This window comes from Calliopsis andreniformis, chromosome 3 (assembly GCF_051401765.1).
Source record: "Calliopsis andreniformis isolate RMS-2024a chromosome 3, iyCalAndr_principal, whole genome shotgun sequence".
Taxonomy (NCBI): Eukaryota; Metazoa; Arthropoda; class Insecta; order Hymenoptera; family Andrenidae; genus Calliopsis; species Calliopsis andreniformis.
In genome coordinates this window covers 29,300,477-29,315,764 of record NC_135064.1, presented here as the reverse complement: position 1 = coordinate 29,315,764, position 15,288 = coordinate 29,300,477, and the positions used below count along the sequence as shown (strand labels likewise).

The 15,288-nt window shown below is 37.5% G+C and overlaps 1 protein-coding gene and 1 long non-coding RNA gene across 2 annotated transcripts in view; both read right to left on the bottom strand.

The window, feature by feature from the left end:
- Positions 1–15,288, bottom strand: part of LOC143188599 (lysosomal acid glucosylceramidase-like) — a 40,469-nt gene that overhangs the window by 1,440 nt on the left and 23,741 nt on the right. Inside the window, exons 2-4 of the mRNA XM_076392920.1 lie at positions 1,040–1,216; positions 434–761; positions 71–339 (exon numbers count right to left, since the gene is read on the bottom strand). Coding sequence (XP_076249035.1) covers positions 71–339; positions 434–761; positions 1,040–1,085 — 643 coding nt within the window. The 5' untranslated portion in view covers positions 1,086–1,216. The remainder of the gene's footprint in view (positions 1–70; positions 340–433; positions 762–1,039; positions 1,217–15,288) is intronic.
- Positions 9,733–10,515, bottom strand: LOC143188897 (uncharacterized). The gene is made up of 3 exons (XR_013003585.1): positions 10,393–10,515; positions 10,032–10,139; positions 9,733–9,928 (listed from the first exon to the last, which is right to left on the bottom strand). It is a non-coding gene; the product is annotated as an uncharacterized LOC143188897 (long non-coding RNA).

Here is a 15,288-nt window from a genome sequence, read left to right as displayed (position 1 = left end):
TAAGCCATATTAGAGTATATTTCTAATCACTTTACTCTTCTCGTTGAAAAAAATCCATTATCATAGTTACCAAATCCGTTAATTTTATCGTTAGTTTTCATCCATGGTGGTGCTGACCATGCGGCACCGAAGAATTTCGTTTCAGGATTCAGTTTTAAAGCTTTTTGCATGAATGGTATTTTATACGCATAATCTTCATGTTGAAGCGAGAACTTCTTTAACTGAACATCTTCACCGTCAACGTCATCGTAGGTATAAGGTCTCGTTGAAAAGTCGGTACCACCAATTGGTACACGACCTAACATGTATCTACTTCCTGCTTTCGGATCGTAGTATGCCCTACGGATCGTGAATATCGACGAATTATGAGTAAGATAAAGAGAAAAATAGTGACATTCCACCGATTCAAACCACTCTCCTCCTCTTTTATTACCGAATTAGTTGGTTTTGGGTGGCCGGACTAAGCTTCCTTATGTTTATGCCAGCAGAATCGGTGAAGGCACCTCCAAAACCAAAAATTGTTTGATATTTCTTCGTACTGTCTATTATCAAAGTCGTATCAGCATTTCTTGGATTGGAACCAAATTTTGCATATGTCATGCTCATCCTGAGTCCGGCTTTTGTTGTGGTATACCAGGACAAATCGCCATCGTCCAGGACGCGTGGGTCAGTAGGCGGTGAGGAATCGCAATACGTCGCATTGCAGACGCATACGATACCATCGACACCAAAATGTCGAGTTATACATCCCTTCGCCTCACCTGTAATCAACGAATATGCATAATATTTAAGCATAATTTTCATTTCACCATTAATTCTACCAACAAACGAAATGTAACGCAAATGAACAAATGAATCAGAAAAATAAGTAGATGTATCCTAGGCTAATGCACCTAAGTAATGTCCATAAAAGTATATTTTACTTTTTCCATTTTTTTCAATCACTTTTAGACCTAGTACTGCATTTTACTTGTAGAAATTAGGCATGTAAGGTTTCAATGAAGAAATGTAGAATTTATATAGCGTAATGCAACTTTACCCTTAGCAGCGAAGAAAAAAGTTATTAGTAGGAGTTCCTTCCACATGCTGTGGCAGCTCTTCAGTGGCACTTGAGACGGGATTGAATGACTTAGCTCGATCGATGCGGATTATTATATCTCCAGATAACGTGGAAAAAATAAATATGTACTCGATCTAACCCCGCCTACTAATCGTCCTGTAATTGTTCAATACATAATTAATTCACAGGTCTTGTTCATTTAAAAAATTGCTTAATTTTTAATCACACATTGATATATTTTATACGCATGATTTATTTTGTTATCACTCAGAGACAACACAGAAAATAACCAGCATAAAGATTATTTTAAAGATGTTTCACGCTGATTGCAGCTATACAATACAAATAGATAACTGCTATTAAGGGAGGCTAGTCTCCTAGGAATCGCTGTATGCAATAAGGACTAGATTGGGAAACATTGAATGTGAATGATACATCATAGAATAATCTTTAGATTATTATCGAACGCTCCTTGAGATCAGTTTTAAGAACTGGAGTTATACAAATTCCACTGCACATGAAGTCATTTCTTCATAACCAGATCACATGAGAGTTGGTCGATAAATCCATTTCACCTATTGGTATATTCACTTCGTTTAGAATGTAAGAATGATATTCTCGTGACTTGCCTCTTTATTTGGCTGTTTTATACCTAAATTCTCGTGTATATGTATACATATAGGAGCAGGCGTTTGTATTTAACACTAGGAATTCAGGAAGATAGACGGAACCCTACGGCACATAAAATTGGATACTCTATTTACTTCCGTGCAATTACACAAGAAAAATCTTGTAAAGGTTTTTATGTACAATGTGTGCATTCGATATCCGTAAAACTGCACAATTACAGTCTATAAGACATTATTCTAGCTTATGTCACTAAATAGAGGAATATGAAAATAAATGATGAATAAAAAAAGGGTAAAATTATTTAACAGGTCTTGAACGCGTAACATCTGCTGTTATGCTCATGACGCGTACTTGAGAAATCGGAATGTCCTCGAAAAGAACATGACTCAAAATTGTGACATAAAAATGAACATGTTTGTCTTAATATTTTACGCCACAGTAACCTCACTTAATGCATCGATATTAAATATTATGTCGAGTAATCCTATGGCCTAATTGGCTGTGTCGCACAACCGTACATTGACCAACGGAAGAGCACATAAATAAATAACATTTACACGTGTCACATTCTAAATACCATTATATTCATATGATTCATTGTTCAGCGTTATCGGTCGGTTGTGTCGCTACGATTTTGTTATACGACATTCGTTTAAGACAGAGCTTGTACACATTAACGATATTCTTAGCTCGTTTAATTGGTTAAAGTAATCTGCTAATTTCACAGAAGCACTTAATGCAGTTTCGTGTTAAAAGTTTAAGCTAAATGAAATTCAGTTGGTAGTTTATCGATTGAAGTGAATTTATAAAGGACGAAGAGTGTGGATTCTTCGTCCGCGTACCGTCATTGTATCGATTCTGACGAAGTTAATTATTTTGGTTTCCTGTGAAAGTAATCGTGATAAGTTTAGATAAAAAAAAAACTTCGAAGTTTGATTTGAAAAGCTTAACGATTTTCATTAAATCTCATTTTCGCATGAACAATACGTCGCGTGGGTTCTTTGTTCGAAAATATAACAATGCGGTAGATAGGGGGAGATTTTTTTATTTCGATCTAACTTCAACACACTATAACTCGTAAAACATTTATCGAAGGGAAATAATGAAAAATCTGGATTTAAGCTTTTCCCTTCATAGGTACTTTTTAAGTCAGATTCGGTTAGTAATTAAATTTGCGATACCTTTGTATAATTCTAGTAAAAATTTAGTAGATTCAATGTGTAATTCGATAGTTTCGACATGCAACTGTATAAAAATTACAAGATTTTAATGATATTTTATATTTGAGCATTCCAGTTGTATCAACGAAACGTTGGTTGTTACAAAGAATTGAAATACTGTAGTAAATTTACTTGAAACGTGGAGAATATATGAGAGACACAAATAAAGATATTTAAAGACAAATAAAGATATTTCACACAGGCGGTACGTGGAATGAACGATGCGTAATGCTGGCAGCTGCGTTTAACGATTCGATCGATTTCAATGCTGATATAAAATTTACATTTCAATCTAGAATTACCGAGATTCAAATAAGGCTTTTGTATAAAACGAACGCGCAACAATCGGAATTGGCTGCACATCTGCTTCACCTTGCATCAGCGATTAGACGTGATTCTATCCTTCATTTCTATTGAGATTCAAAGTTTCGCAAATGTTGTTTGCTCTTTTCTCCTTCTATTTATTTGTCTAAATATTAGTTACATTTGATTGGTGTTAGCATTCGAATCTTCAAATATTAAAATTGAACCGATAAGAATGTTTGCTCAATTCTTTGGCAATGCATATAACACACGGGTGGGGAAGAATACTCAAAAAATTCATTTAGATTATTATTATAGCTTTACTGCGGTTACGTCGGGTTTTTCCCAATTTCCTTGACTCCACCTTCCCCTTCAACAAATGCTTTTTTCTTGTCATACGTTTTCTTATCGCAAATTATGGTAAATTTGAAAAGTGTCTTCTTTCCGGCTATTCGTTATCTGTACCGTCCCTACTTTATTCTGACAACTGAGTGTTCTTGAAGTCATATCATATAAGCACTTTAGTTGCCGCGTTAATGGCAAAGAGACTGTCCAAAGTACGATACATACTATGAGCACGACGAATTCTCGAAGAGTTGATCACGTCAAGGATAGTTCCAATAAGTATACTATCTTAATAGCCAAACTTCAAATTTTTCGCTCGTCTCGAAAGGTGATGGCATTTTTATGACGTTATATCGTTTAGAAAACATCCATAGGTACCAGTTTTTAGACAAAAATTTATAAATTTGTTGTAACGTGATTAGTCATTTCTCATACGTTGTTCGTAAATAACATTAGCTTATGGCAAGATGCATGGAAACTAGAAAGTTCATTTACAGTGACTGCACTCCAGAAACGTATTTTTAGAATGTGCTTATAATTTATAAGGATTTACTTCTATGTAGATATCTATAGCAATCCATACGATTGCTGCAAAATTCAAAGATTCTTAGAGTATAACGAAGGATAAATATCAAAAAAAAAACGTTTCTGTGTAACGATCTGTGTTCGAGAAGAGCGTAACGTGATAACGGAAACTCGAGAGGGGCTGGATCATAGATAAATCGAAAAGCAAGATCGCGAGGACAGTTCGGCCGGGTGATTCGATCCCTCTCGGACGCAGTGGTGCGAACAGACGGTGAAATCCCTTCGAAATTACTTGCCGTTGAAACAGAGAAAGTAGGAGGAAGCTTTTATGCTCACGTTAAACAGATCGTTCGGGGACAGGGACAGCTCGATAAGTGGATAAGATACGAACCAGGAGGATCTGTGGACTTTAATAAATCAAAGAGTCACCCTCTCGTAGGCATAGTCGCTGCTGGTTACTAGCTAGGCTCGAATCGGATGATATGATCCGTGAAAAAGAACAAACTTTCAATGGTGAAAGTACCAGGCTACTGAATTCTTCCTCGACATTGTGTACATAAACTGTCGATCGCATTATTCGCTGCAGTGAAAGAAATATTCGTTCTTTATGGAAATTGACATTGTAAACGAGTCGAAAGGAGATTTCGTCTTTACTCGCAACTAATTCTCCTCAGTTTCTGTATTTCCTGCGTTCAGCAACATTATTATGCGGTTGATTTGCATGTACCTACGATGAGAAAACTACAGAAGGGTTCTCGTGGGTCAGCAATTTATTTGAATAGACAGTGACGGGAGGAACCCAGTTTTATAGCTGGAGTAAGGAATACAATCTTCAAAGTGTATTTTAAAAGCAAGGACTCGAGTTAGCTCCACGTCGAATCCATTTTTCGATGAATGACATCATTACTCTTATTTATGAATGGTAGTCTTCCAGTACTTAGTTTTTATTACTTATTTTCCTTCTTATGCTGAATTTTCCAGTATTTTTTAACAGTTTATTTTTCGAAAAAGTAACACAACTTATCATGTTGGAGATTTTATTCGCAGAATCATATAAATAGGTGCCTTCAGAGCTGAGAAACAAGGCAGAGATCGAAGAGATGCGAGGAAAGTTTAGTGGCGTGTGGCTTGCCAGACAACAGCGTGTATTTATGCAAATCAGTGTTGGAAGTTTTTAATGAAAATTTGTAATCCGTAATTTTCTAAGAATTCTAAACTTTTAGAGTGCGATGAAAATGTTAATGAAACGTTGTCTCGGTGTTCCGATGAAATACACCGAGTGTCTGGCGCGGTTCGCCGTTTGCATTCGAATGTCGCTGCTGCTTTTCATTCTGATTCGTTAACTTTAGCACGCAGCCTTCGCCGGTTTGAAAAATAAACGATAAGAATCTGTTATTTTCCAATTTCATGGATTCGTCCTTAAATTGATTCAAGTACGTACATACGTAGTTCACGCTAAGTTTGTCTTCTTTCCGTTTTGTCTCCATGTATCTGTTTCATGCCGATGAGATAACGTTTGACTTATTAATTTTTTTCGCATTTTGTACATGAATTATATATAACGATGGAAATCGCAGAGGATACCGAGGTCGTTCGACTACGTGTAAATATTAAAATAAATAAAAGAAGTAGTGGTTGAACAGCGAGCGAACAACGCAATTATTCTCATCTATTCCCGGAAAGTACTCTAAGGTCCGGCAATGTCCGTAAGAATGAGTGCCACTTTACTTGGCCAGGCTGAAATGAAATTCAACCAAGATAAATGACGGCGCTAAGCTGGCCTCGCTACTGCAACCATGTGAAATGTAAATTGCTTTAAATTAAGGCGCGAGTCGTGTCGCGTCGGTCAGGTTCCTATTAAATGTATAAATACACGTGGACGGTCTACAGCCGGAATGATTCGTCTTCCGCGCTACGTCGTTTTTCCTTATTTTCTTTCCAATGAAATATTTACTAATCAGTCTAGAAACGAATCGTTGAAACTCGTTTTTCCCCTTCTGTAACCTTCGCAGAAAATTTGCCAATTGCAGTGGGCCGTCACGAAACTAAGCGAATACTCTTATCTACTTGATAAATGGCCTACTTTTTGCTTCACTTTATTCATTCGCTAATCGCGCGATATATTAAAGAAACGAGTGTAAGGAGCTTGAGGAGGGTAAAATGTCTATTCAACGAATGTTTTTGCACGACGCATCAGTATTGTCGCAACATTACTCGAAGTGATTGACGAAACGTTGACTCGCTTGAAAGATTGTTGCGTGCGACGAGTACTGTTTCTAGAGAATGCTGGAATTCTATAAAGCGGGAGGAAGAAAAACGGCAGCGTGAGATGAAAACCTTGAGCAGGCCAGTTAATAAAGAAGCAGACTTTGGGTCAGGGAGTTCGTCGAAAGTGTATCGTGTAATCGCGTGCTCGAGTTTAATACATAAAGAAAAAAGAATGCTGGCAGGTGGGTAGTATGCGCTATTCTTTGCACTTTTCTCGGCGCGGCGGTGGTAAGAACAGTTCTTTTATTAAGTAAAGTTTGGCATACTGCGGAACTCATTATCCGTATAACCTGCGGCCCGATGGAGAATTTAATTTTGAGATCGTTATCCTTGCGCAATTTCCTCGGAACGCTGAAAAATCTCGTTGTTGCCGCGTGCGCTGGTCATCTTGGACAGAGACTCCACTCTGTTCGAACGGATTTGCATAGTTTTGCAGCTGAAGCTGGATATGCACAGACTTCGAATTATCCGATTTATACTTATCGGCCCTCTTTAATGCCACATCTGCATCATTCCTTCTAACAAATGAACAACTGTATAGAAAAACCACGCAACACGTAACAAAACGTAACGAAACACCCGACAGTGTTTCCTCTTTTCTGTCATAACTGCTATAAAATTACATTCTTTTAATAGAGCCAACAAATATTTTCTTTCTTTTTGTAACCTTGGAGCATACTTTGCAGGAAGAAAATATGTATTCAGTAATAATGTAAAGATATCAACTATAACAGTTTATTAAGAATTCACTGTACTTACCATGTAAAAAGAAATTGATTTGTATTTTCAATGTTTTCTAGTAAAAGCCAGGAATTAGAAAGAGAATGAGGAGGAAAATGCGAAAGATCGACGTGGAAAGAGTCGACGCGAACCTTCTTATCTACCATCTACCTCTACTTTCTTTCGCCGGGCTTTCGTAGGGCTTTGTAATATTTTCTGGTCACGTCCGAGGTATGCATGAACTTTAAAAAGTGGCGCCTTCGTGCTTACGGAATATTAAAGCCATTCATATTTACCAGTGACTAGATAGTGTAGACACGTAATAACGCACTGTCCTTTTTCCCCCCTTTCATCTTGAAATTATCGCCCTTTCCTGTTCGTTTTGCGTATTCATCGTAAGGTGGTGTTATTTCATCGCTTCCGATATATGCGGATTCATCGTTGCCTACCTTACTTCGCCATTTCTGATTCCGGTTTATGAATATGAATTGCGACAATTAGAAGGAACGCAGCTCGAGTTGCTGTCTACAGGATGTTTAAGAAGTAATATGCACGCGATTTCGTAGTATAGACTTCACCGTGTAAATTTATTTCAGTATTCGATGCTTCTACCGGTATTTTTCACCACAAGAATGGAACTTTGCGAATGTTCAAAATCGAGATACGTTAAGAAATGCAAATGCGTTCACGTGGGAAAACGGTGAACGTCAATAACGTCTTCTACTTAAATTCTATGGTTGGCCCGCATCGCTTCCGAGAGGTAATACATTATACGTAGAATCGATAGGCGATGCATGACTAATGCGTCAAATACACGTTACTTCGTCTTGTCAAGAAATGTTAAAGCTGCTTAGACACTTTGAGTGGCTCTTTCTTCGAGTCTTTCGAGCTGACACGCGAACTTACTTTCAAACAGTTCCGCCTCTCGAACTCGTCTCTTTCGTTCACCTTTAATACGCACCAACTTCCGCTATCGACGACTCCATTAAACTTGTTCATTTAGAACTTTAGATATTGATGTATCACAAGACGGCTTTGTTATTTGCGTCGATCGACGAGAGGAAGTTTCAGATCAAGTCTTTAAGAATGATTTTTTGGTCGGAAAGAGATCTCTCTTGCAGAAAATATCAAACAAAGTAAGGAAATAAAGGAATCGTAAGTATACACAGACCGTTCAACAACCGTTGTCGGAAATTTTAAAAAGAGACTCTGTATTTATATAGTCCATGTAAAAGAAGCGAAGACTCAAGAATGTTGAAATTATTAGCTGTTCAACCGATTCGACTAATATGACCGGTAGTAGAATGTCTCCCCAGTTAACCACAATTCTCCTCTATTTTAGGTGTATTCTTTAAAACGTAATAACCTTGATAATTTCCTCATTTTCTCCACCTCATTTATTTAGCAAGTAAATGTTAAACACGTTTTTTATACAAAAGCAGAGAAACGTAATCCTCCTTTCCATTACGTAAACTTCTGTTTTATCGAAGCAGCTGTGTGCATAGCACATCACTATTGTAACTTTATCGGTGGAATGCTAATCGAACGATTGTTCCGTTTGGAAGGCGAACAAATGTATCGCACTTGAGAGTGTTACTGGCAGAAAAGCGGTGGGAATGTTTAGAAACATCTACTGTATAATTTTCAGACGGAAAGAAAAGAGTGAAACGATGTATCTTTAGTGTAGAGGTTTCACGAAACGGCTAGCGGCAAACGGCATCAGCAGTCGCATAATGTTCTGTCTCTCGATCTCCGCGCTCCAACTTTTCGTAATGGATGCAGAACGCATCTATCATCCTTCGTCATCAACGTCAAAATCCTGGCCAAACAGAGCAGCCATCGACTGGCCACTGAATACCAACTACTGAATACAAAAGAGCAGCCGACGAATAGCAGACATCACGTTCAACTACCTTCCCCGTCTTTGTTCGTATGCACCTTTCACACCTGTATGTTTTATACGTGTGTCACATGTGTATGCGGCACATATGCGGTATCCGGACAATTCACTAGCATATCGTACGAATTTTTATTTTACTGTTAATTCAGATTATAGATATAACTGCTACGAAAAACAAAACCATTCATTTTTTATTTTTTTTCTCTTATATTTGCTGTAATGCTGAATTCTTATACCAATTATGCGACATTCCTTTACGATTCGTTCGTCCGGTAATTTACTTTTTACTACATTTTTCGAGAACGTTACCACGTTCTTTTTTCCTTTCTTTCACTATTTTTCCATATTGGTTCTACACATATGTTACTGTCTACAAGTATTGTCAACGAATTTTTATGAAATTTCATTCTTACATCTACAGTCTATGTTCAAAATCGATATCGTATATTGAATTTCGTCAAAATCGTTGAATACATCGTTCAACAAATATCTATGCACATAGATATAATCTTCGAAACGTAATAATTATTATTAAAACAAAAAAAAAACAAAAAAAAACAGTAAATAACGTTCATGTCGATGTGATTTTTCTTCTACATAAACAACTTTCGAAATTTATCATTGAAAAGACTGTCCAACTTTACCCGAGTTGCGAGTCTACACAGAAATTTTTCTCTAGAAATTGTGTCAGCTGGGTACATAAATTAGTATAGGTTTTTAATAGTTCAAACAAAGATTGACATACGATCTGCACAAACAAATCACGTTATGCCATCCCTTTAAAATGTATATTCTATAGATATATGTATGTATATACAATCAAGATTTCCATATTTATCCTAACATTCCAGAGGATAGAAGTAATTGGAGAACTTTTATCACAATTTCAATAAAATGATGGGCATTCATCGGATTCTTCATGAGAGACTCTATAATTGGTACCATCTCATTAAATAACTGAAAATATACCATATCAGTAATGTTAATATTATATATCAGATAAGAGTTTAAATATTCTTATAGAACGGTGTATAAAAAATTATTCATTTATTGTTCATACTTCGCCGTAATTTGATGTTGGAAGGACTGACGACAGTGACGACAGTGAAGGCAGTGGCGACAGTGACGAGAGTGACGTGGAAGCCGCGGCCACTTCAACGTTTGTTAACTATTCCATTGAATCGTAACGTGGTTTTTAACAGCATCAGAAGCAAGTGAAAAAGATAAAATACATAAACATGATCATACACCATATAGATTCGAAAAAAGTATATCGTTGAAAAGTACTACAAATAGGATCAAGAAAATTGTCAAAATATAGTATACATATTATAAGTTAAATATTTCTCGAATGGTTACATAATGTTTTCTTTGCTTATATTTTAATTTAACGAATGAATTCAGTACATTATAAGTCTTACCATTAAGAAGCACACGAAGGTAAAAAATAAAACGAAGATTATATTGTTTTGCTTCATTATCCTTTATATTTCGCTTGCTGTTACTTTGAACAAGTAATACACTGACTTTTGCAACGATAAAAAGTTTACACCGCTTTTATATAACCCATGTTATCTATTTACAGTGTTATCATTGACGGTTTGTCTTTTTACAAAATGACTCACGGAGGTTCAATGTTGTCAAAGAAATATTCGAATGACAGTTTAAAGGAGTTATCTGCTCATGAACTGTCTAATGCTGTCGTTAATAATAATTGTTTCAACTTGATAACGCAATTATATGTAGGTATATTTCAAGGCAAAGTGCGTGTAACATAAAATACCTGTAAGCCATTGAGTAATACGCGTATAATCAAGGTTTTATTTTGATTTAGGTAGTTTTAGGTAGTTATGTATTGAACGGGTGCGTCTGTACTAATAATAAACAGAAGCAAAGATTAGCTCGCTGTCTAACATAGCCAGCATCGATAGCTGGTTTTATATTCGTATATATTGAAAATCGTTACCATAATAGGACAGTTTTGTATGGAGACATCAGTGATTGGTTTTTGTGTTTTGTTTGAAATGTATGATAAAGCAGGGCATGGAAGAGGGATAAAAAATACGCATAGTCGTATCTGGTTCAGGAGTAATTATTGCGAGATAATTGGATTACTTTTGGAAAGGTCTGCGATGTAGAAGGGAAAGGTATTGGACATAAGTGGCATAGCGATTCGCGTTGAATCCGTAATGAGAGCGAACTGAAATCTCGAAACTCTGATATAATAAGGAATGCCAGAGAGGAAGGGACGTCGTGCGCGAAAACAAACCGCCGGTAACGATCGAAGTTTGTCGCGAGCCCACTCGAGCTAATGGCGAGTGGTTAGACGAGCGCGTGGTCAAACGCTCACCAACCCCTTGGATTACATCGAGATCCGAAGGGTATAAAGAGCAAATTGTCAAAGTGAACGCGACATTCGCTTCCTTCAAACTTCCTTGCAACTTTACGCGAAAACGGGATATCATTTCGGTTCTCTCTGATTGTTTCCATCTTGACTTTTGACCTCCTTCCCATCCTCGACTAATCTTCGTAATTTCTCCGTAACCCACTGCTCCAACGAAATGATATTGGGAATAGTGGCAATTACCATGAAAATTAGAAGCGATGTGAATGTTTTTCACGTTGTTCCGTTATAATTACACTGGCTCAATCTATGAATTCGGAAGCATCAATTTCAACTTGAACTAAACGGATTTCATTTGAGATCCCTATCAATCCATCTTCTTCTTTAGAAATATCGAGACCATCGTCTATTTTCTGTCGTCCTGCCTTATAATTGGAATGGGAGCTGAAAACCATCTGACGTTAAAAGATAAAGTCGATAAAATCGGTGGGAAGGTAAGGAAATGTTTGCGTCGAAACGAGCTTGCGCGCCTCTCCGTGTACATCGAAGCAAGTCCACCGTGATAAGGTGGGTGCAGTATTTTAGGAATTTCAATACGGTACTCGTCTCTTAAACTGCAAAGTTTTACTCGGCCCTGTCATTTGAGTCTGCCTGCTTTCGCTGTAGTTTGCATGTATTTTATATTTATGGTGGCTTCTCAGTCGGCAACATGTAACGTTACTGTATGTACATACTTCTAAGTATACATTATGTAGGTAGTGGAAAACAAAAGATATGTTTTGTTTAAGCATTAAAGTGGTTGCCCCACTTTGATAAAGCAATCTGGAAAAAGTACTAAAATTATTCGCAATTGTTTTTTCACGGATTATGTAAACGCTGTTTATCGGCTTTTTTAGGGATAAATGAGGAACGATGAACTTATAGCACGCGCATGGAATCGATCAAAGCAGAAATAATTAATAAATATAGAAAAAGTGTGCAGGAACAACATATTTCACGGGAGACTTGTATTTTACTTCAGACTCCTACGGCTTAATTTGCGTTCGGTGCGGCAAGCGGCAAGCGGCAAGCGGCAAGCGGCAAGCGGCAAGCGGCAAGCGGCAACCGAAGATAATAAGAATAATGTCCTATAATTATAGAGTCGGCCGTGATATCGCTTTGTTACCGTCTCGCCAGGCTAACATGAAACCTCTCGTTTATTCTTGCGTAACCTATCAAAATCTGAGTAGCTGTGCTTTCAGTGAAAGAATTTTATACACACTTTCATTCGTGCTAGTATGCAGGTACTTGAAGAGCCAAGTACTCGAAGGCACAAAGCAAAGGAACCCGAGAGTAAGTATGTCAAGATTTGCGAGACGAGTTTATTGAAACGTAGTTTTACTACCTACTTCTTCCCCCTTTTACATCAATCAAATTCTACATAACAGCTTAAAAAGATGTATCATGACAGTTATAGCAGCCTTACGATGCACGCATTAATAATTAACAACCTTGTTCGTTGCATAATACGAAACATTGCACTGTGATAACCTTTTATAAGGGACTAATAAATTATGCCACGAAATTTGCATAAAAATGACATACTTCGTAAGTGTAAGTTTCGCACGATATTCTAAAGTTATTGCAAGATTGTAAGCACCAAAGTTTCGAAGCGAAACGTCACCGAGAACTAAGAACATGTCGCAAGTTGGGAAACGATTGCAACGTTAATTAAATTCTCATTACCCGAGTGGTCTCGCAAGGTACGCTTTTTCAGTTCTGTTTAAAACTCCAATGGTTGTATCGATTTCAGCCACAATCAACCATCAATAATAATCCACTCATTAGCTATGCAATACGTTATTGTTTACTTTTAATGAACGGCGTTTCTAATAGGACCTAATTTTCACATGAATTCGAGCGCTGCGAAAGTTGCAGCTAAATCGAGCAAGCTTTTTCCCTTATTTCTTTGCTAGCTCTTTTCATGCTCGTAAGAATATACCTTCGCAGTATACACACACGTATACTTCCGGCCAGTGTTTGGAGGAAAAAATGAAGAAGAACCACCGAGTGTGCCACACCTATTCTACTCTGCCTTGGAACATTATTTTCAGTCCTCTTCTCCCATTTTATCCACATCTCGGCCGCGAAAATCCCTCATATTATCCTACCGTGAACGCATCTTTTAACCTCCTTGCATTTCGGAACGTTGCTATTCAGTTATCTTTCTTTCTTTTCGTTTTTTCTCGAGCATTTCGTTTCCCTCCACATTTCTTAAAAGTATATACCTATCGCTGTGCGTTGACCGTGTCAACGTAATTCAGTTGAAAAGGTGGTAACAATCAGTAATATCGTTAATGGTTTTCGACCGAACGACGACGGTTGATACACATGCTTGCACATGATGTTTGTCAGTTTATAGAGAAAATTATGTTAGCGCGGTTTTCACATTTTAAATATCGAGGAACGATATACGAATTTCGATAAAGCCTGCTCACTATTAATCAAATGAATTTTTTTATAAATTTCACATGCATCAATGAGATGCGTGTAAGATTTGTTATTTTGGTTAATTGATTTTTCCAGAAATATCGCGACGTACGTTGCCAATAATTCGTGTACAGAGAAAGAAAGCGAGTGTTTGTTGAAAAAGATAAAACTGCAAATAAATTGATTGGGAATGATCCTGCCTTAATTACACTATTGATTTGTCTCGATGCGAAAGCGACAAACCAAAGGAGAGCTGCTGCTTGCTTTAGGGAATTTACGTTTTTCCCTTTGTACGATTGTTCGTTAAAAGTCATTGAATAGCCATTCAGTTAACCAAATCGTCGATGCATGTAACGGGCCTTGGTTGCCGGTAGAAAACTCCTGTTCGTGGTATGTTATTTCATCATGGTCGTTGAATGACGCTTGATTGATCGCAACGCGTTTCCCACCCAAAATCTTTCCGAACCTGTCGCTTCATGCAACTTGTCCCCTCGAATCGAACGAATTTTTAGGCTTCTCAGTACTTGAACTTTTCCACTATTCCACTAACAAACGTTCGTTCCTCTACTCTTTGCCATTGTTAAACGAGAGACGTGTCTCGTGTACCTTCACAGAAGGCGTTCAAAGATCAAATGAATTTCTTAATAGTACACGTATAAATGAATCTATCTATATCTACATCTGGAAATCTACGTTGCGACATTTTTTCAGTTGAAACGTAGGTAATTGAAAAGAGCCATTTGGGAACTGAAGCACGTGTTGCTGTTACTAATTTGTCAGCGGACAAGAGTATCGGATCTTGTACATAGAAAGAATGATAAGGAAGTCGAAAGCGTGAAGTTCTTATTATCGACATCGGTCTACTTTATTTAGAGCCGTGTAAGTCAGAAGGAGCGCATGCAGGACTGAATCGCGAGAAAGAAAGACGGGAGAGGGCGATAACGGAGTGTACTTTCGTAGAATGGGCAAAGCTTTTCTCAGCAGGTGGGCAACAAATGGCCCGTCGTAAGGGTGAGGTAACGTTAACGGGGACCAGGTTGCTTGTAGTTTCATCGTTTCTATGTTCTGCACGAAGCTCGAAGAAACCCTAGAAGAACGTTTGTCGGTGGAACATTCGATCCTCGACCGGACAGTTTATAAGCTTGTAACAATCGGCATCGAGGGATTCGAAGTTTGTCCGTTTCGTTGGTAATAGTTGGTCCGACGATGCCTCGAAACATTTTCTCGGCGTGGGCTATCGCATCGAAAGAGTTTCTTTATTTTCTTCACTGGTATGCATAGGATATCGTATCGCACTCGTTGAACCTTTCAAATATCTCTCAACAATTTACACATACGAGACACCATTTGCGTTTGTATTGCTCCTCCTTCCTATCCTGACAGTATTCGGAGGACAATATAATTAAAAAAAATTATTCATTTTTAATAGAAAACAACAACAGCATGTTCATAGAAAAAAATAATAGATATAAACGTTTATACGAAGAGTTTGTAATAAAATTAC